Genomic DNA, 22,347 nt, shown 5'->3' on the forward strand with positions numbered 1-22,347 from the left:
TCATTGTGGTGGGTGAGGAGCGCCCAAATAGGTTAAGCAATGGCCCTGATCAACTCATCACACAAGATACAGCAATAAAATGAGAAATATTATGGTATTGCTAACAGCATATTCTGCAAACAGCACATGAAACTAAAGCTCCGGAATGTCAAATTCAGACTTTCAGTGGCTTTTTTGGTCCCACTTGCACAGTTGAGATCTCGGTAGCTAGTTATTGAGCCGAATCACGCGGGCTAAATCAGGCCACACTTTCACTCGCAACCCATAAAAAAAGACACAAACAAAAACATGACGCTATTTAGTTACCTCCAGTCCATCTTTCAGGAAGGAAACACACATGCAGATTTGCCCTAGATCTTCGGGAAGACTTTCAGAGATACAACCAGTAAACATCCATTGTAAAGTCCTTCTGATAACCTGACGGCCAAGGAGGAAATGTTTTGAGCAAGGTACTTGAGATAATCTCTAGGGGCCATAGAGCCAAACACATAAACAAACTCTATAGCACATGTGACTTCTCCTCTCTGCACACTTCACTGGCCACATTGTGAGTGAACAGAAATGATGCAGACTGATGCAGATTTCTGTGGAAAGCATTATGCAAGAGGCCTCTGCTTAGATAGGGGGCTGTAAATCAGATTTTGTCTGCAGTTGTTGGCTTTTAGCACAGTTTTCTCCCCTCTTTCTTTAAGAACTGCTGTCCTGGCCTGGTTTGAATGGGCCATTGTGTCACTCACAGAGATTGTGATGTCTGTACAAAGGGCTGTTTGAGCTGGAAATATACTGAGATTAAATGTTGTCCTTAATTAAGTGATTGATTGTATGAGAGGCCAAATGAATTGCAGTGAAAGGCTGCAGCTTTTGTTCCATCACCCACTGCATTTTATCTTGAACTGTAGTCTGTGTGTGCTGACACTGCTCTGTTTGGCTGAACTGAAATATGGAGCATTAATATAAAACTTCATACAGTTTCTTTTTATTTATTTAAGTGTGCAGAACTCCACAAGGGTTCTTTAGTAAAGGCAAAGGTTCTATACAGAGTTGTGACAACTCAGATAAATGGTTCTTTGCATGGTTAAATTGCTGTGTGATGGAATAACTGTTGTATATGAACCCTTTTGGGAAAAAAAAAAGTTCTCTACAGCTCCGAAAAGGGTTCCTCTATTGGTAAACTTGCATAATTGACAGATTCTCATCCAGAGCGACGCACAGTTATTCATTGGCTGTGCTCACTGGTACAAGCTGGTGTTGAGGGCACTCTGTATGCATTTTGCACTATATAGAACACTTTTTGCTAAGAGAACACAAGTTAATATGAGCATTATGAACGATCCAACTGATTTCAATTGCGATAACTTAAAGCATTTCACTGGCTTAAAGAGTAAGATCATCCCATTAGGGAGCCAAATACAGCAAAATAAAACCAAACGCTAGTGCCAGAACAAGCAAGAAGTGAATCAAAACATGTTCCAACAGGAGTGAATTCCAAGGAGGACATGCCATTCTGACGCTCTCAGAACCAGCTCCACCGAAACAAAATCAAATGTGTTTATCTGCTCTGTTGCCAGGGCTGTGAGAAAATTCTGCAGAAATTTTGCAAGAAGGTCTTGCACGAGAAGTCTTATCATAAATCTGATTGATTTACCCAACCACACACACACACCCACACACACAGAGCACATATAAAAGTTAGGGTTCTGCATCTAAACAAACAACACAAAGAGACAGAAAGTGTGAAAGATCCTCAAATGCAAGACACACACACAGACACACACCCACACACACACACATATATATATATATATATATATATATATGAGCTAAAAATAAAAATACACCAAGGAAAATTGATTGATGTCTGTCTAGTGTTTGTTCTTTTTTAGATGAACCAACAAAAATGATTATTATTACATTTTTTATTTTATATTTTTAGTTTGTGCATGGAAAACAGCATGTCACACAAGTGACCTCACAGATGCTGAAGTATAATTTTTCCATGAAACAAAAATTTTGCTTAATTGGTAAAAATGCATTAGACTTATTGTATGTCCTGTATATATGAAATAACATTTTATTTTAATAATGAATCTTGTCCAAACATAAAATGTTATTCATAGGTGCATCTATCTGTCTATCTATCTATCTATCTATCTATCTATAGAATATAGAAAGACTTATATGTATATATATATACATATATATACACACACACACATACAAATACACATAAAGAGAGAGAGAGAGACTGAGATAAACAGAGTGAAAAAAGACAGATAAAGACACCTAAATGATGCAGACTTACCGTTGAGTTACTGTTGAGCCTCAAGTCATTGCCGTCAGTCATTAAACTCCTGTTAGTCCCTGAGGCATAACGGCAGCACCGCTGCGAGAAACTCCTGTGTGTGTCAGTCTGTTATGGGTCTGCCGTTGGCTCTGTGCTTGTTTTGTGCAGCGTCATTCATTTGGGCCACGCCCACTGCGCTAGGATTGGCTGACAGTGAAACAAAGGCTTAAGTATGCGTTTCTGAACACGTCTCTGCCGCTCTCTATAGTGTTACTGTCTGTTTACACTTCTGTCTGTCTTCATTCATTTCAGCTGTGCTGTTTTCTGGTTTTATATTGTAAAACTGACACTGTCACTGTTGTTGCTGTCACTTGGAAGACTAACATCGTTTGTTTGTTTGTTTGTTTCTTTGTTGATTTGTGTTTATTTTTAGTCATTATCTCCAAGAAAAAACAATTCACACTAATCAGGTAAACAACATAATACGACATAAAAAGAGATAATTTTTTTTATAATTGAACACTTTAAACAATCACTGTGTTTTAGAGAATGAGTATTTCAGGATGAGTGAGAAAGAGAGAGAGACAAAGAGAGAGAGAGGGAGAGAGAGAGATAGAAAAAAGAGAGCAAGAACGAGAGTGAGACAGAGAGAGCATGAAAGAAAGAAAGAAAGAGAGGGAGAAGAAAGCAAAAACAAGAGAGATACAGAATGAGAAAGATTAGGATAGAGAATGAGACAGAGAAAAGATAGACAGGCAGGCAGACAGACAGACAGATAGGCAGGCAGGCAGACAGACAGACAGACAGACAGATAGATAGACAGACACATAGATAGACAGATAGATAGATAAATAGACAGATAGACACATAGATAGATAGATAGATAGATAGATAGATAGATAGATAGACAGACAGATATTTAGATAGATAGATAGATAGATAGATAGATAGATAGATAGATAGACACATAGAAAGATAGATAGATAGATAGATAGATAGATAGATAGATAGGTAGATAGATAGATAGATAGATAGACTAGAGAGAAAGAGAGCAAGAAAGAGATAGAACGAGACAGAAAAAAGCCAGACAGCTAGAAAGAAAAAGGGAGATAGGGAGAGACAGATAAATAGAAAGAAATGAATGAAACAAAAAAGAGAGAGAAGAATAAGCGAGAAAGAGAGAGAGAGGGAAGCAAGAACAAGAGACAAAATGAGAAAGAACAAGAGAGCAAGAAAGAGAATGAGACAAAGAAAAAGAGGAGGATGGATGGCTAGAAAGAGAGACAGCAAGAAAGAGAGGGAGAAAGAGACAGAGGAAGAGAAAGAGAGAGACAAAGTTACAGAACAAGAGAGAGAGAAAGAAAAAGACAGTTAGAAAGAGAAAGGGACAGAGGGAGAGAGAGGGGAGAGTGAGAACAAGCAAAAGAGATCAATGAAACAGGAAAAGAGTAAACGAGAAAGCAGGAAAGAGAGGGAGAGAGAAGAAAGAATAAGAAACAGAGAGAAAGAGAGAGAGAGAGATACTATGCATGTCGAAATGTAATGCACTCCCAAAGTCTCTCTCTCGTTCTTCCATCCCTCAGGCGCAGCACGCAACAAAAATCATTATGGAACGATGAGCTCAGCGGCTGAGTAAAGTTTTCCACCTGAACTTTTGCCAACAAATCATGAGGAATGAGCTCCTGAAAAGTTCCCGGCGGCGCTAATCCAAACTCGTTTAACAGCGATTTGTGAGTTCAGGTCATGCCTTCAACATGGCGGTGGTAGTATGAGGGAAGACTGAATGAAGGAGGGAAGAGAACTCTGAAAACTTGGACTGGAGTTCTGGGCAGCTTCTGTCTGTAGCTTAAAGTCCGGACCCCCTCATAGCTGTAAAAGGACTAATGTAGGACTGAGGAACAGGGCGAGATGTGTTGGGGGTGGGGCTTGTGAACACTTCATCAGGGGAACAGAAGGTGAGGATGTAAATTTATAGGGCGTTAGATTGGAAGAAGGCGGCATGTTCCTCCCCCCAAACTTCAGTTATAATACAGTTATGATTCACTCGAAAGAGGCCCCGAATATTCTGTTGTAACTCCCGTTAGGATAAAGCAATCTGAACCAAAAAATACGCTACATATCTTGACGTGTAATCGATTGGATTCCATGTGATGCTGGAAGTGATCACTGTTTTCTGCCAGACACATGAAGGGGTATGCACCCGGAAGTTGTAAACGGAGGTTAAACGTCGTGACGGCTGTTTGGCGCCTACCTCATCACTCCAACGCAGGGGCATCCCGGCTTGTTCGAAGCTCTATATACTGAGGAGCACATTGCACATTGTTTGGTTCAGATTGTTTCATCCTAGAGAGAGTTATTACAGAATATTCGGGGCCTCTTTCGAGTGAATCTCCCTGTAGAACTACATTACTGAAGAGTTTAACCAGCTGTGGAACTATAACAGCATCACGAAAGGTCACACACTGCTGTCCAGACAGATGAGACGAGCAGAGAGAAACACACCAAGAACGCTGAGACAAACATCATATTCACCTTTCAGAACAACAGCTGCTATTTCTTTCACATTATAACTGTGCAATCTGCACATTTCTTATGAGGGCTCTGTGATTACGCTTGAGTTTGCATCATGTGGGTCGGCTGGAGAAAACAATTGATTGATTAATTGATTGATAGATTGAACAATACATACTTAAAAAACCTGGTTCTTCAAGAGTTCTTTAGTAAAGGCAACCGTTATTTCTGTACGTAACCATTTAATGGTTAAATGGTTCTTTGCATGGTGAAATTGTTCTTCAGATTGACAGGGATTATGTTGGTTCTATATAGAGCCTTTTTTAAAATGGTTCTAGACAGCATCAAAAAGGGTTCTTCTATTTTTCTAGTGTTCTTTTTTTACTCTATAGATCCGTTTTCCAAAAGATTCTACATGAAACCAAATACAGCACATTCTCAAACAATCTGAAGAACCATTTCACAGTGCAAAAGCATGAAATGGCTACATAGAACTCATGGTTCTAAATGGAATCATTAAATTTCCTGAAGAACCTTTGAAGAATCTTTGCTTCAAGTGTGTATTTAAAATTAAGTTGGAATATATTGTATTTGGAATGCACTCACAACATATAATACATTGTAATAGGGGTCACTTTACACAAATTGTTGGTCATTTTGAACATGTGTAGGACTCCGGAACCTTCATGTGTCTTACCATGTAAGAAAGCAATATAATATTGGTGGTTTATATGTAACAAAATATTGTATTTCCATAGCTTCGCCTGTGCATTTCTCTTAGTGAGGTGTTGATGGCTTCAAAAATGTATAAACTGCAATGTTTCTGCATATAAAGACCTCTAGTAAAAAAATAAATCAATAAATAAAACTGACATGTGTATATCTATCTATCTATCTATCTCTCTCTCTCTCTCTCTCTCTCTCTCTATATATATATATATATATATATATATATATATATATATATATATATATATATATATATATTTCCCGGCCAGGCAACCAGGGTCATTTCTGTGTGGAGTTTGCCTGTTCTCCCCGTGTCTACGTGGGTTTCCTCCGGGTACTCCCGTTTCCTCCCACAGTCCAAAAACATGCAGTTAAGCTAAGAAACTGCAATGTTTCTGCATATAAAGACCTCTAGTAAAAAAAAAAAAATCAATAAATAAAACTGACATGTGTATATCTATCTATCTATCTATCTATATATATATATATATATATATATATATATATACATATATATATATATATATATATTTCCCGGCCGGGCAACCAGGGTCGTTTCTGTGTGGAGTTTGCCTGTTCTCCCCGTGTCTGCGTGGGTTTCCTCCGGGTACTCCGGTTTCCTCCCACAGTCCAAAAACATGCAGTTAAGCTAATTACCCCAGGTGTGTGTGTGAATGTGTATGTCTGTCTACCCTGCGATGGACTGGCAACCTGTCCAGGGTGTATCCTGCCTTCCGCCCAATGACAGCTGGGATAGGCTCCAGCACCCCACCGGGACCCAGAAGGATAAACAGTTTAGATGATGTATGTATGTATGTGTATATATATATATATATATATGTATGTGTGTGTGTATATACAATATATGTGATACAGTGAACATAACACAACACTTTGTTTTCACAGCAGTCGTATTTCTAAATAATAAGTTTTATTTTGTGAATATACCATAATGTTCTACTTTATTTTAATTTTTTAAATTTTGTTTTAAATTATACTGATAACATATAGTAGTAAATTCCTGTATTTTCTGTATCACTGTATCACATTGTGTATATATCTATATCTATCTATCTATCTATCTATCTATCTATCTATCTATATACATATATACTTTTTTCTAAGTAAATGAACTTACTATCCAGACTCATTCTAATTTTCTTAGGTGCCGAAATTATTTTCATAGTACTCTATATAGAAAATGCTATTTATATGTTGAGATATACTGACAACATATCAAAAAATTATTTTTATAAGGGTCATGTGATTTACAAGATGTTTTGGCTGTGTATTCTCATTTAATAATGTAATGTACTGTGATTATATTACAATATTTTCCACTTTATTTGAGAATAAACTGACATAATATCACAGTATATTCCAGTTTCATATGGATTACATGACCTACAAGCACTGTTTACCCATACAAAAGCATAATATATTAATGATACATTATGATATATTCCACTTACATTTCCGAGTATACCGACCGTTTATCACAATATACTTCACGTGACTTACGGCAAGTTTTCAGAGATACATAAATTCAGAAGTCAGAATCTCTCGGTATCTCGCATAACCACACTGATACCGGGACTAAGAGGCTCTGAGAATGACTGTAAAATGACAGCAGGGGGTTTCAACTGTAACCGTTAAGATGATGGCATGATAAACCACCTAATTTCAGTACTCTGCATTAACTCAGCCTGTGTCCAGCAAGGCTGGGAATTTTAAGTGCTGTCACCTCCATAACAGAATCACACCTTTCTGGAACACGTGTGTTCACCTGTGGGATTTCTGATCTAGATCCTTATCTATCGCCACTGATCAGGCACTTCTGTCACATATTGGGGTTTCCACACATGGAATCTAGCCAACCTGTAACCATGGGATTTTTCAATTAAGATCCTGATAGTGTTTATTAAGCTCATAGTATCAGTTTTGGTGATGAGGTTGCCAGACGGGATTTCTCACCTTTGGCCACAAGCAAGTTTATATGAATGGAAGAAAAATTCATTGAAAGACTCTCCTACCACATGTAACTATCACTGGATTGATTAGAGGAACAAAAAAAGACTTCAGAATTGTGGCTTCGTTACATTTAATACGATCTGTGAAGTTTCTTGTGCGATCATTATTAATCATCACAGTAAATTTGGGAAGAGTTCTGTATGAAAGTTACTATAAAGGCAGCTTTTCTCAGGCCTGGTCCTGGATTCCCCCTGCACTTTGTGTTTTCCCTTCTCCAGACAAGCTATTTAACTCATCAGCTCGTCCTCCAGCTCTCCAGAATATCAGAGAGCAGGGAAAGCTTTAAAATGTTCACTGTAGGGAGACCCCCGGAGAAATGTAGAGAAAAGAAATATAACTCTAATGGGAAAAACAGTCCATCTGATAGTCCTAACCGAAAGAAGCCCTGTAAAGTGGATGTATTTCACAACCAAAGGTATTGGGCAATCCTTAGTTTCAATATAGTATGGCAGAACCAAGAAGTCTGTTTGGGGAAATTAAACAATTACTTTCTCTTTGTTTTTCTAAGAAAAGAAACGCCCATCAGAGCTGATAAGTTTTTTCTCTCTCAGTGACTAAGACTGCTAGGAATTCAGCTACGTAACTTTATATGAAAGAATATTGGAATTTAGTCATTTATATCATACAGTGGATGTGAGTGTATAACTCAGTATAGTACAGGCAGGTATCATTATGACTAGAACACTTTCACTTCAGCTAAACATAAAGTTATAGGCCTGTAGAATCTCCAGAAAAAGCACTGCCCAACCAAAGACAGTTTGGAGCAGCTGCACATGACCCTAAGGTCACCATTCAAAAAGCTAAGCATGGGCTAGTGGGGTATTAAGCCCCCCAGCATTGGGCTGTGGAGGAGTGCGTTCTCTGGAGTGATGGAGCTCCATCCAGTACCTTTGGGATGAGTTGGAGTGATCCAGAACTGACCATCCAACATCAGTACCTGACATCACTAATGCTCAATCAAATCCTCACAGCATTGTTCAACATCTAGTGTAAAGCCTTCCCAGAAGAGTAGAGGCTGTTACAAAGAGGGACAAACTCACTATTAACACACTTCATTTCAGAAGAAATGCTGGAAGAGCAGGTGTCTACAAACATTCTGAACTCTATATTAGTTTATCAGTGTTGAAGACAGAGATAGAGGTTCGCCTGCATGACTAGAGATTTATGGATAGGTGGGCTAAGCCTTTACTAGGGGGGTTTGGGGCTTTGCTTTCCCTGAAATGTCCAGAAATGTCTGTCCATCATGTATTTTTAGAGTAGCAACAGGTATCAAATTGATCCAAGTTATAACTATTCAGTGAAGTAGGAACACAGCAGATTTGTCTCTTGATAGTTTGTATTAGACTTACACAGGTAGGTGAAGGCAGTGTTAGGAGTCTTGCCCAAGGACTCTTATTGGTATAGCGTAGGGTGTTCACCCAAGCGGGGATTGAACACCAGTCTACAGCGTAGAAGGCAGAGCTGTGACCCACTACACTATACCAACCAACATTAGCTACCATCCTGAAGTCCTGAAATCCTATCTTCTCTCCCTTAGATGCTGCAGGTTCTAAATATGTGATTGAAATGTACAGATTATACATTAGTACCTCATCATAACTGCTCCTTCAGCCCTGTCAGTCTCCTTCAGCTCCTTTCTCTCTCTCTCCTTGCCTGTTTAGTAACACATTATATTTTTTTAATTAAACTTGAAGGCTTAATTTTTTCTTGCGGGCCTGACTGGCCTCCTTGTGGTATAGTCTGAATGACAATAAAGTTTGACTTTCACTCGAACTGTGACCTCTCTTAAAGGAACTTAGTCTACAGATTGAGGATATAATATTGTGTTGTGATCAACACTGTGACCTTTTCACTGAAATTAACTTTCTGTGAAAAGCTGCCAATAATTTTATTTCTGTCTCTTTCCCTCGTTCACGATCTCACTATCTGCGAAATGTCTTAAAATCATAAATGTAGTTGGATTGTCAGCCCGCTGATTTATTTAGATTTTTATTTATTTTAGCTTTATTTATTCAGGGTAAATAGTATTGAGTTTAAAAATCTCTTTTACTAGTGAGCTCTGGCCAAAAAGGCACACAAAGCAATCAACAAAGAAACACCACCACAACCAACAAAATCAAATCAGTGTCAAAAGCAAATTAACAAACAAAAACAAACAGACTGATACAGCTCTTTAACCAGTATCTTAAAATCACTCAAGGAAATAAATTTCTCCAATTTCAAATGTTTTTGCTGATCATTCCACGCAGATGGAGTCCATTTTATCAGCTCCACTTACTATATATACTCAGAATAGTCCACCAACCAAAAATATCCAGCCAACAGCGTCCTGTGGGCAGCGTCCTGTGACCACTGATGAAGGACTAGAGGATGACCAACACAAACTGTGCAGCAGCAGATGAGCTATCGTCTCTGACTTTACGTCTACAAGGTGGACTGACAAGGTAGGAGTGTCTAGTAGAGTGGACAGTGAGTGGACACAGTGTTTAAAAACTCCAGTAGCACTGCTGTGTCTGATCCACTCAGACCAGCGCAACACACACTAACACACCACCACCACGTCAGTGTTACTGCAGTGCTGAGAATGATCCACCACCCAAATAGGACCTGCTATTTGAGGGTCCATGGGGGTCCTGACCACTGAAGAACAGGGTAAAAGGGGGCTAACAAAGTATCAGAGAAACAGATGGACTACAGTCTGTAACTGTAGAACTACAAAGTGCACCTATATAGTAAGTGCAGCTGATAAAATGGACAATGAGCGTAGAAACAAGTCATAATGTTATGCCTGATCGGTGTATATTGTAATTGTATTGTAATGTTATTGATATTACAAGTTGTTCACTATATATTACAAGTTATTCACTACACATTCTCTGGTAACACCACAGACCCTCCCCAGGCTAATATGATTGGCTTTAAACTTATGGGGTCTGATATGGCTGGTTGAGCTGGGTGTTACATTTTTACACATTGCTAAACAGCATCGACTGCTGTCTCCTCTTATGCTATGTTAGTAAACCTCTAGTACACAGACGAGGCAGCCCTGGACTGGAGCAGCAGCAGTGCCTCCCCCAAATTCTTAGCGCCCTGCTATTACATTATGTTGTGAATCTGAAGACACAATGGTGTAGTTGAATGAGAAAAATCTATTGATGACCTTTGAGGGGGGTGTTTGGGGGTAAAGCTCCCCTAAAACTGGCCTAGCAATGCCCCTGACGCTAATGATGTAAAGGAACTGAGGAACTGCCTCCCAGGCATCCTTCACCACTGTCCACAAGCTATTCATAGCGACTGGATTTTTCTCAGTGTATTACCACAAGTTCTCAGTGGGATGTGGCTGTGGCTTCACCTGAATTTCATTAGATTTCCTCACTGGACTAGCTCTGTGTCATCTTGCATCGTCATATTGGAATGTCCAGTCATTTTTCTGTGGTTCCAGAGTGTTAGGGAGTCTCTAAAACCAGTCACCACTCAGGGGCAGGAGGCGGAGCCTGTTCAGTCCTAACCATGGAAGTCCACATGATCTAGGGACTCCAGATAACACAGACAGGAAAGGCCAGAACCGGCTCCTCTTTCCATTAATTCCATTTTAGTGTGAATTCTAGTTGACCAGCATACCGGCATCCAAAACACAACATATGCTAGTTTTGCTGGTGGTCAGCTAAGCTGGCCTTTCTAACGGTGATCAAGTAGTACTTTCAGACACTGTATTCCTCCTCTAGGGGGCACTACTGAGGATCTTTTCTGCTGACGGCTCTTCAAAGCCTGCACCCAGCGTGCTGCCTCGTCACCAGCCTCTCAGAACAAAGAATAAGACAATATTGCCATACAGATGAAAAGTCACACACTTTGCATCACTGGATTTTTGCTCATGTTTCTGTTCTTTTACAGCAAACCACAATGTCACACATCCCACTACCAAACATGAATGATGAATGATGAATGATGAATGAATGATTCAGTCAAAGCTGTGTTCTGAGGTTTATTTTGATTGTGCTGTCTGACTGCCTACACTACAAAAGAGTTCCTTCTGTAATGAAGGGTATCAATAGGGAGTTTCTTCTCCTTTGCTGTGGTAACAGCCTCTACTCTTCTGGGAAGGCTGTACACTAGATGTGGAACATTGCTGTGAGGATTTGATTGAGCATTAGTGGGGTCTGGATGGTCAGTTCTGGATCACTCCAACTCATCCCAAAGGTATTGGATGTTGCTCCATCACTCCAGAGAACACAGTTCCACTGCTCCACAGCCCAATGCTGGGGGGCTTTATACCCTTCCAGCCCACACTTGCCATTGAACCTGGTGACCTTAGGCTCATGTGTAAGTGCTCTAGAGTGTCCCATTTTAATAGTCAGTGCTTTTCTGGCAATGTGTCAGCAGCAGGGAGCCATTCACTCATTACACAGGCTGATGCCAATCATCATTAATGTTCACTGTACACACTAAAAAAGAGGGTAGTAAAATCATGACTTTGTTATTCGACCATGCAGTTTAATAGCAAAGTGAAACTCAGACCTCGTGAATTGGTAATGACTCATGAATTCCCTGGTGTTCCTGCTTCTGTTTTTCATAAAAAAGTAGGATGTGCATCTGGCCACTAGATGGAGACAAAGCTCATATTCAGCTAGGGGCACCTAAATTAACATAACAATAAAAGTAATAACAATAATAATAGCAATACATTATTTTGTTTATAAATTTGTATATCTTTAAACATGGAATACATCTCAAAGTGAACAAATACAACTGATATGTAAATATATACAAAAAGAGCAAAAATAAAAATGCTCAAGTGCTAGGTGGCTAAAATATGCTAAAAGAAGATGCTACAAACAGAATGATACAGTGAATTAATTTTAATACTAAAAAATGTAAAATATCAGGTTAAAAAAGAAAGTATAAAAGTATGAAGTTAGATAAATAATTTAAAAAATGAATTTGATTCTGTACAATCTAAATGTATCATGCAATTTTACAAATCATGATTTTACACATGAAAAGTTCAATAACTCTAAAGATATTCCCAATGTAGTTGTTAGAAGGTCACTTTGTCTTCTGTAACTGAAAGGATGAAAAATGGATGAGTATGTTTTTGAAAATGTCTTCAAACACTTACTTCTTAAATGAAATTAATCTTCAGAATTGAACGTTCAATTTTAATTCCATTTTAGACGAGGTCATATTACTGGAACACCATTACTGAAAGTTGTAAATAATCTGAGAGTAAATAATTCTTATCATTTAGAGTTTAGCTTCTTTCTGCACAGTTCTTACTTAACTACTTTTTGCCACTCAAAGTATATGTGATAAGAACTCACCACATTTCTGTTCTTCTACAGGTCATCCAGGAGTCCACTTGACTGTTCCCGCACTGTAGTTTGGAAAAGGAAAAAAAGCAACTCTGAGGTTTCTTATAATAAAAGGCCTTATAAAGACTGGGCCACTTTATCTTTAAAACACTAGATTGGGAGTGTTTTTTTTTTTCTTTTTTTTAATTTACATACAATTTTAGAAAATGCTTAATTCCACTCGCACTGCAAAAACTGGCATCTTGTGAAGTGAAATGATCTTAAATCTAGCCCAAACATCTAAAATTTCCCATTTTGGTACGATTGTGCACTTATTATAAGATTTTTTAGTTCATTTATAGATTTAGATTTTTTGCTTGTTTTAGGTAATTTTATTAAGTAAGATTATCTCACTATACTGGTAGATAATTTTGCTAGTTTTAAGCACATTTCTAAACACAAGCAAAATTATCAGCCAATATAATGAGATAATTTAACTTAATAAAATTACTTAAAGCAAGTAAACAATGTGTGGAAATAAGGTAAATAATCTTAAATTATGCTTACAACAATCTCAACAGGAGAAATATTAGGTTTATCAACTGTATTTAAGATCATTTTGCTTGCCAAGGTATCATATTTTGCAGTTTGCTAGATAGTTCTCCCTCAATCACACAGTTAGCACACAATTTTCTCCAAAAGATGTTTTGAACACATGTTAATGTTTCTAGTTGATATACATGAGCGTGTATTCCTGGACTTTCAAAGACCATTCGGTGTCCATGTCGCCGGAATACTAAACATTCTACGGCTCCGTTCGACGGTAAAAGTTGGAAAAATTTGACTTGTAATGGAACATTCCGCTTAGCCTCCTTGCCACTGGTGATGGTAAAACTCTCACTGCTGCATTAAAATCAATACAACATCCAGTTTGCCTGAATGTTTAAAGGATACTGACTCAAATCTGAGGCAGTGAAATCTGGTGGCTGGTGTTGGAGTGACAGAAAGCTGAAATTAAACCAGTTCTGAGGTGTTTACATCTGTAGATTGCCAGCTAGGTTAACGCTAGCCACCTCCTCTCTCCCGGTTAGCAGCACTCCAAGTTAGCTTAGCTAATGGGTTTCAGATCCAAGTGGTGCCCCGCACCACTGTACAGGTTCAATTCTGATTGGTGCTGCAACAAATGTAGACTATAGAAACTCAGAGCAGAGTGAAGGGGGTTGGGAGGGACAGATGCCACAAACAAGCTTGTTCTGTTGTGTTTTGAGTCATAGCCTGCCAGACTAAGCTAATGCTAGCTGAGCTGGCATGTTAGAGTTGCACAGAACAAACTCGGTTCCAGCTAACTGATGGAGAAGATAAAGAGTCATATCAAAGAGCGTCGAGTGACTAGCGTTGGAGTGACAGATGAAATAGAACTGTGTATGTAAGGTGTTAGCCTGTTAGCCATTGAGCCATTGTCCTGCATAGTATTCATTAGGTATTTGGTGCAGAGAATGGCGTTATAAGGTCATATGAATGTTTTGCAGCTATGAAGTTGCTTGGGCCAGGCAGCTGTATGTGTCCGCTACAGCTATGAGGCCTCCCTCCCCTTGAGGTGAAGAACTCTTTCCTGGCCAACTAAGCAATTTTGTGCCACGTTTGGGGAGTTTTCCCCCTTGCCAGCTGTTACTACTGAACAGCGTCCTTGGGTTTGAGAAAGGTGCTATATAAACTGAACTTCTACTTCTTCTTCTTCTTTTTCTTCTTCTTCTTATTATTTGGCTCTACAGTGCAAAATAGGCTGTTACCCTTCTTGTTGGGATAAAAAGAGTGGCCCAAGCATATAAATAGAGCAAGAAATATAGAAAACCATCGATTGGTCAAATGCAATTATCATAGAAACATCACACAAGCTGCGTCTCAAACCGCATACAACCATATGAAATAGTATGTAAAAAATAGCACACCACCTTTATCAGTACATTCTGTAGAATAGTACATAAGTAGTTTGAGATGCAGGCATGATGTCACCTGAGGCAGATGACCACCACTGTAAAAAAGTAAAACATAAACCAGAACCTGAAGCTCCTCTGTTGTTGGCACCTCTGTTTGTGTTTATTGTTAACTCTACATTTATATTAGAAGTTACATGACCCCACAAACCTAAAGAGGTTTTCCCTGCTGAACAGAAAAAAAAAAAAACACAAACACAGACCAGTTGGAATGTCATGCTGGTCTAAGCGGGTTTACGCCAGTCTAGTGCTGGTTTAGATGCTCACCATGCATGACCATACTGGTTGACTGGCACACCAGCATCCAAACACAATATATGCTGGTTTTGCTGGTGACCAGCCATGCTGGTTCATGCTGTTCTGGTCAGGGCTGTTACACAATGGTGAACGGACACAGGTACTCTTCCAGGATACAGATAGCTCTGGGTTCGGATAACTGCTGTACTGTACTGCCTCGTGGAAAAATGGCATAAACATTCTTTCTACTTACTTCTTGGACCAGGCCTTGCCTGCTCAGATGATCCACAGGCTTGTGAATCTTGCTCTTGGCCTTCCAACCCTCTAAGTCTGCTTTCTCTCAGTTCCAGTTCTTCCTCTTTGGCCATCAGTCTCTCAATTTTTTGTTTGAATTGACTTAACATTTCGGATTGTAATAGATCCCGGGCGTACTCCTCTCTCGTTTCTGCATCTCTCAATCGCAGTTTCAGCTTCTTCTCCCGATTGTCGTACTTTTCTATTTCCCTTTGGAGCTTTGAAACTTGGCCCTTTGATTCATCCAACGCCTTCCTCAGCTGCCTCTCAGTGAGTCTGCATGCCCCCATTTCCTTCTCATGTTGTCTTTCAATATCCTCACTATCTTTCTGTAGATTTTGCACCGTCTGTTTAGTTTCTTCCAGTTCTTTTCTCAGTTTTTCCTTCTCCAGCTTAGCACGTAACTCCCATCCCTCAAAACTGCTTATCATGAGGTTTTCATAAGAAGATTGCAAAAAGAATTTGCTTCTTTTAATTTGTACCATTGCACCAACTGTCTCGAATAATCTCTCAACACTATTATCTGTGTCAAATAAATTGTGGTACCTTTTCCCACACATCAGCACACAGCGGTCCTTCAGGGCATCCATTGGATCCCCCCATTCATCTCCATGGATGAACATCACCATGGTGTATTCTAAAGCTTCTGCTCCGAACACTGAGGTTATTGCTCGTAACAGATAATGCTCTTTTCCAGTAGCATGACCAGCTCGCATCACTAACAGAAAAGCATGTGGGCCAGGAAACAGTGTTGACGTGCAGTTCTGAATCTCGTGTCTGATGGACTCGACTCCGTTTGAGAAAATCCAATATGAAGCCAGGTGCTCCATCCAGTATGATGGAGCCTTAAATACAGACACTCGTCTTCCAGCAACGATGCTCTCTCTGATGTTCCCCTTTCGTGAGTGAACTGCTTCCTCTCCATGTTTGGATCTCAGTATAAGCGCACATGCATGACTGTTATCAGCAGAATCTCCACCTACTAACACAAGCCTGAGCTCTGTTTTGGGTTCTGCTGATGGCAGCTCCTCCTGTGAATGATCTTCGGCTGTGAAAACAAAAATTTAACAGTTTCTGTTTTTTCAAAACATCTTTTGTCTCAAAATCACTGCATTATTAAACGGTTAAGAGTCTGAATTGTTCACAGCGGTAGTGATTAATTACATGTTTTCTTCATGTACAGATTTTCGAGGTGCAAATAAGTTAACAGTTTCAGTGCATAATTCCTATTTATTTGCTTAGTTTAGGGAAAAAAAAAAAATCACAAAATATAAAATGTGCCATTAATTTTGCACAGGCCATATTTTTTGTTTGATTTTTGCCAATATGTTTTTTCCAGTGTGTCCTCTGTTCTCTGTTCCTCTGAGTGTATTTACACTCAAATCAACAAGACGTCATTTGACCAGAGGCGCCCAAACTTTTGCATATGACTGCATATTAAGATAATGACACAATAAGAAATGGGAGATGCTTTATTTCAAAATCTTTAGTAAAGGAAATGGTTCTATAATGGTTCCATTTTGTTGAAAACAGTTCTATATATCACCAAAAATGGTTAGGCTATTACAAGCTTGGCATTGTAACAACAGCAGAACTCTTTTTGGTGCTTTATAGAACCATATACAACACATTCTCCACATACTCATGTTTCCCTTTGCTAAAGAACCCTTGAAGAACCATCTTTTTAAAATGTGTGTATTTAAACGAGGCTGCTCTATAACATGTAGTCTGACTTGTAGCTGCTAAGCAGCCAAACAGGTGTATGTGGTTAGATCTTTGTTCATTTCCTTTTAAGCTCAAGTAGAAGTTAAAATTTAGTGTCAGAGGCCTAATTTGCATTTAGTTTTCACTTTTCAGAATCTTTCCAGCTACTTTATGAGTCATCATCACATGCTCATGTAGCTTCAGGTCAGTTTCTGTTTACAGTCCTGTAGTAGGCAGGTAGAATTAAAAGTGTGCTGAAAAAATACAAATGGAGTATTTTAAAATGAATATATTTTTCTGCTTACTGAAGTAGTCTGAATAAGATTTCCTGATGAATCAGATAGGTGATATCAAATATACTAACTGCATTTAATGTTTTAATGTTCTATTTACTTAAAAAATATATATATTTTTTAACTAAAACTTAAAAAAACTGACATTTAAAACATTTCAAAGTGTGACCGATAGAAACAAACAAAGTTTTTAGTATAATTTTAAAGCTATTTGTAGAACCTTTTCTCTTTTCTTAGAAGCAGAAGTAATATGAGTTATAATCTGAGTGTGTTATGGTTCATTATCACTCTACACTCTACTATACACTCAGGAATTTGTGCTTACACCAATTTTGGGGCTAATGTTGACTAAAAGAAGTACTTACACGGTTCTGAGAGCCTCTTTCTGTCGTCCATCGCAGTCGCTGATGGAAGAGTAATGAAAGTTTATGGTGGTTGAATGTGATGTGAGCTTTGTCATGTGCTCTTCAGGACAAAGTTCAGCTGCTTTTGCGTTGTCATGGAAATTATCTATCTTCCTGAGAGAGAGTAATGTAATTAGCACTAGCGGTTTTTTCCTTTAGAGCCTTTAAGACTCTGAGCAAAGCTGAACAGATTGCTGTTTCATGTACAATGCAGTAATTGTAATGCTGAACAAGCACAGAAAGATCGCAGATCCTAAAAACAAAAGTTGGTTTAATGAGAGAACCAAGTCAGGGCAAATCCAAAAACAGTATCCAAAAACAGGCAAAAGTCAAAAACCAGAAAATACAAAAACACAGGCAACCAGAGCAATAAGGGCAAATCCAAAAGAGAAACAATCAAGAAACAGGCAATGGGTTCAGCACACAGGTCATGAAAATAGAAGATAACCACTCAGTAACCAGTAGTGTGGCAACACCTCACAAAGAGGAGAACAAACCAGAAACCTTTTAAGGTCTAAGGCAAACGGGTACAGGTGTGTTGAATTGTGATTGTTGGAAGGGATGATGTCGTGAGGATTGGGATTCTGGGAAATGGAGTCCTGGAGCGTGTTAGGCAGGGGAGGAGGAGCCGGAAGCGTGACAGTGATAGATTCTGTTGCTTTTAGTGGTGGAAAATACTTAAGTGTGATTGTACTTTGTTACAGTACTTAAGCATCAGTTTGGTTTTATTCATTACACTTTCATTTAGATCTTAGACCGACTCTTGTCCGTTGATTTTTTATTAAAATATTAAATCAATTCAGTGTAAAATGAGACTCAGCTATGCTAGTTGACTGTTAGTGCACAGATCAGTATTTTTCTACAGGACTGAGTGATGAATAATGTTGTCCAGTGTGATGGTTATGACAATATCTCACTAACTTATGCATGCAAAGTTCAAGGTTAAGGTTTATGTGTTTTATGCGTATATTATAAAAAATTAAGTTTAGTGAGTTTATTGAAAAAGGCTAAGACGAGATAGACTCACTGGTTTGAGATATGCAGAGTGTGATCAGCTCGTGCTCAGCATTAAAGTTAAATTAAAGTAAAAAAAATCTGACTCACATTTGGGACTTTTAACTGACTTTAGATTAAAATCTTGAGTGAACATTCCATTTTGTCACTACCAAAAAATCAAAACACTGCCCAAACTTTACCAAATGTTTCGGTAGTGACAATTTTAGCTTATTTTGAGCAGATCTCAAAAACGCAGCCAGGACATGACCAGCAAACACAGCTTTGAACAGCTGTGCAGACATAAAATCATCATACTTTACATAAAAACACAAAAAAGTACATAATTGCTAATAAATATGTGTTTCAGTAGTGACAATTCTTAATGTTCCACACTGATTTTCAGACTTTGGGACACATTTACTTCAAAACAATGGGATCTAACTGCTCACTATGTGGCCATGAGGGACAGTGATGCAGCCTCACTTCCTGCTCTGAAATGCAGGGGTGTGGCTAAAATAAGGCTCCGCCTACAGACTAAAACTCTGTGTTTTGGCAGTGATGTGGAAATGTGGGACAACATTTTTTTAATAAAGTTTTCTCATTTAAAAATTAAACTACTGATGCGTCTAAAACCTTTAACTTCTTAGAACTACGTTTGTTTTTTCTTTGATTTACTAAGAATGTGTTTATGGAAAAAAAACCCTAACACAATCTTCAGAATTACATCTGAAATTTCACAGGGTTGTAATATCTTATAACGAATTATATGGAAGATCGATTCAGAAGGACATAAGAGCTCAATAGTGTTTACTAATATACAATAATAATGCACACAGATGGCAACAGATATGAAAACACACACACTGCTGTCGTTCCATGCTTCTATAGAACAGAAAATACAAATAACTATATATAAATATTACTAATAACATAAAGCCAGTAACTTCATTAACCAGCAACTAAGAATATGTGGACAGTTATCTTGTAGTTTGAGGGAGACGTTATTAGACAGCAGATTTAGCATCAGTTAAAATAATTAGTTTGCGTGTAGCGTCAACAATGCACAGGGTTTTCTGCTTTATAAATCTAAAGCTTAGAGAGATTCTGTAGTTGTTTATAGGGCAGTAACGGTAGTCTAGTTCATTAGCTGGAACCAAAATAGCTGATCAGGATCATCATCATCATTATTCTGCTGTGAATTAGCTGATTCCATTTCTAGTTATTTCTCTTTATGGATTTATAATCTTGCATGTTGTTGTGATAAAGAATCAATGGATTTAACCCTTTCAGAATTTTCATTTCTTCTGATTATAGACTCATCAGTGTGGTTCTAGATTTTTATCAATTGCGAGCAATACCCAAAACCCACTGTTACATCAGGTTTCCCAGTTACACAAGTACAATAATTAGTAAACCATAACAATTATAATAAACAAGAACAACAGTTGACCCTTTGCCACAGAAACATACACATATATTGTCGCTGTCGGAATAAAACCCCGTATCTCCAAAATGGGAAGTTCACGGGAGAAGCAGAAACTTCCTTAACTTGTAATGAAAGTTAACGGAACCAGATTTTTTCCCAAGTAATTTTGGAGCATTTCTGTTAGTCCATTCATCATGAAATTTTAAAATAATGCAAAGTGTAATTTGAGTTTTTTTTAAATTGCACCAAAAAGTAAAAACAACAAAAATGTAGATCCAAGGTTTTTGCACAACAGTAACAATATATGATGCTATATATAGTTCAGTTTCTGTGTATTTGCCAAAATGTACAGCTGAGAACAAACATTTTAATATCTTTCATTATCAAAAAAGAAATGTGTTTTGTCTAAAATAATGCCGAGATGCAAACTGAACCATAATCTCACTATTCCTTAATAGTGCAAAGACAGTCTGAGATTGAGAGAGTTTGAGACTATAACTGCCTTGTCCTGCTCTAAGTTAATATACATTCTGTTTTCTGTGTTATTTATTCCATATTTGCCTTAAGCCGACTGACAGAGGTAACTCATATCTTCTTACATCCTGAAGGTTCAGATCTCAGCTCTAACAGAAGATCCTCCTCAGTCTGCAGTGCTGTCTGCAGGCTCAGATGGGATGTAAGGGTCCAGAATCCATACCGTTCACCTCTATCTGCTCTACAGGGTCTTGAGAACGCTTCTGCTTTGTGCTTCTGTTTCTGGTTCCCTTTGTAACCTCTGACATGAATGAAGCCTGAATGAGCACATAGGGGAAGGAAAATGATGAGATAGTTTCTTAACCTCCACCTGCTGGAGTATTGCTGACACTTGGGATTGTGAAATAAGCAAAAATATTAAATGAAGAATTAAATGTCAAATGACTTAAAGTGAGTATCTGATGTTAAATTTTCAATAACGCAACCACAACTTGCTTAGTTTTGCTGCTGCTTCAATTATGCTTATTAAGTTTAAGTTTCTGAAATATGGGCCATTGTTATCAACTGAAAGATGTTTACTTACAGCCAGTCTGTGCATCCATCACCATTACAAATCCTTAGTGTTCTTGACACACCACATCCAGGTCATCTAGACCTCATCTGGAGGCCTAGTCTGATTTTCCAACACTGTCAATAGAGAAACAAATAAAAGAATGTTTAAGAGCTGCTGTTGCCTACTGGATGAATAATTCCTTACAACTAAAAATATCACAGATCCAGAATTTAAACTAAAATACCAAAAATGTGTAATTCAGATGCATCACCATAGTAAATGTGAGCTACACAACATATTTAATTACGTTTAGATTTTGCAGGATGTGATTTATAATCTGTAGATGCTTATTCCACAGCAAATGAACAAGTCGTGATGGATTTACATTAATAAGTGCAAGTAAAAAACGCAAAAATTTTCTCCAAAATGTTTTAGTTATACGTTTTTTTTTAAGTTTGTAATCTCTAAGAAAAAACATACATTTTCTGAAGCATTTTAAAGGTTCTTTCAGAGTTTTTTTCTGTTTATGTTTTACTTTTTCTTATGTTGTACCTGTTATTCAAATGCCTCAAAGAATTATTATACTGTAAAGAAGTTATAGTCCACTTTTTATGCTACTGGTACATATGTCTGCCTGAGAAAAAGGGGAAATATTGTTAGTCCCTTTTGAGATAAAATATGGAGTTCTTATGGTCAATAAGACATATATGTGGTCAGAATGTTTGATATAAATGTAACAGTACTCCATAAAAGCTGAATTTTGCTGAAATAGGTTTTAAAAATGACCGAAAGATGAAATTTCAAAGAAGAAATTTCCATGCATATTTCAATAGTATACTCTCCAATAAAGTAACCTGTTGTGAACATTACTCTTAGTGATGTATGTTTACCTAGACATATTTCATCTGCAAACTTTATTCATTATTTCATAACCAGGTATTGCTATTTACCCCAGAATGTTATATTTGTAGCACAGTTTTGGAATTTTGCATGGTTTAATCAATGAAACAGAGGTTTTGGCCTGAAATTTTCCATGAACATTTATTGTTAATTATTTTATCTGATTTATTTTTAATTATTTAATGTTGTTGTGGAGAAACCCTGCAGAACTGTTAGAAAAGCTGTA

General features: G+C 37.9%; 1 protein-coding gene across 10 annotated transcripts in view; it reads right to left on the minus strand.

The window, feature by feature from the left end:
• si:ch211-241b2.5 (programmed cell death 1 ligand 1) overlaps positions 1 to 22,347 on the minus strand; it is a 50,000-nt gene that overhangs the window by 21,601 nt on the left and 6,052 nt on the right. Inside the window, exons 4-10 of one of the 10 annotated variants that reach the window (XM_036587577.1) lie at positions 21,252 to 21,355; positions 20,794 to 20,969; positions 17,734 to 17,886; positions 15,331 to 16,419; positions 12,877 to 12,929; positions 12,074 to 12,155; positions 2,303 to 2,491 (exon numbers count right to left, since the gene is read on the minus strand). In XM_036587577.1, coding sequence (XP_036443470.1) covers positions 2,303 to 2,344 — 42 coding nt within the window. In that variant the 5' untranslated portion in view covers positions 2,345 to 2,491; positions 12,074 to 12,155; positions 12,877 to 12,929; ... (2 more) ...; positions 20,794 to 20,969; positions 21,252 to 21,355. The other 9 variants (XM_036587574.1, XM_036587575.1, XR_005008198.1 and 6 more) reach the window with 9 other exon arrangements.

The sequence above is a fragment of the Colossoma macropomum genome, unplaced genomic scaffold, assembly GCF_904425465.1.
Source record: "Colossoma macropomum unplaced genomic scaffold, Colossoma_macropomum, whole genome shotgun sequence".
Classification (NCBI taxonomy): domain Eukaryota; kingdom Metazoa; phylum Chordata; class Actinopteri; order Characiformes; family Serrasalmidae; genus Colossoma; species Colossoma macropomum.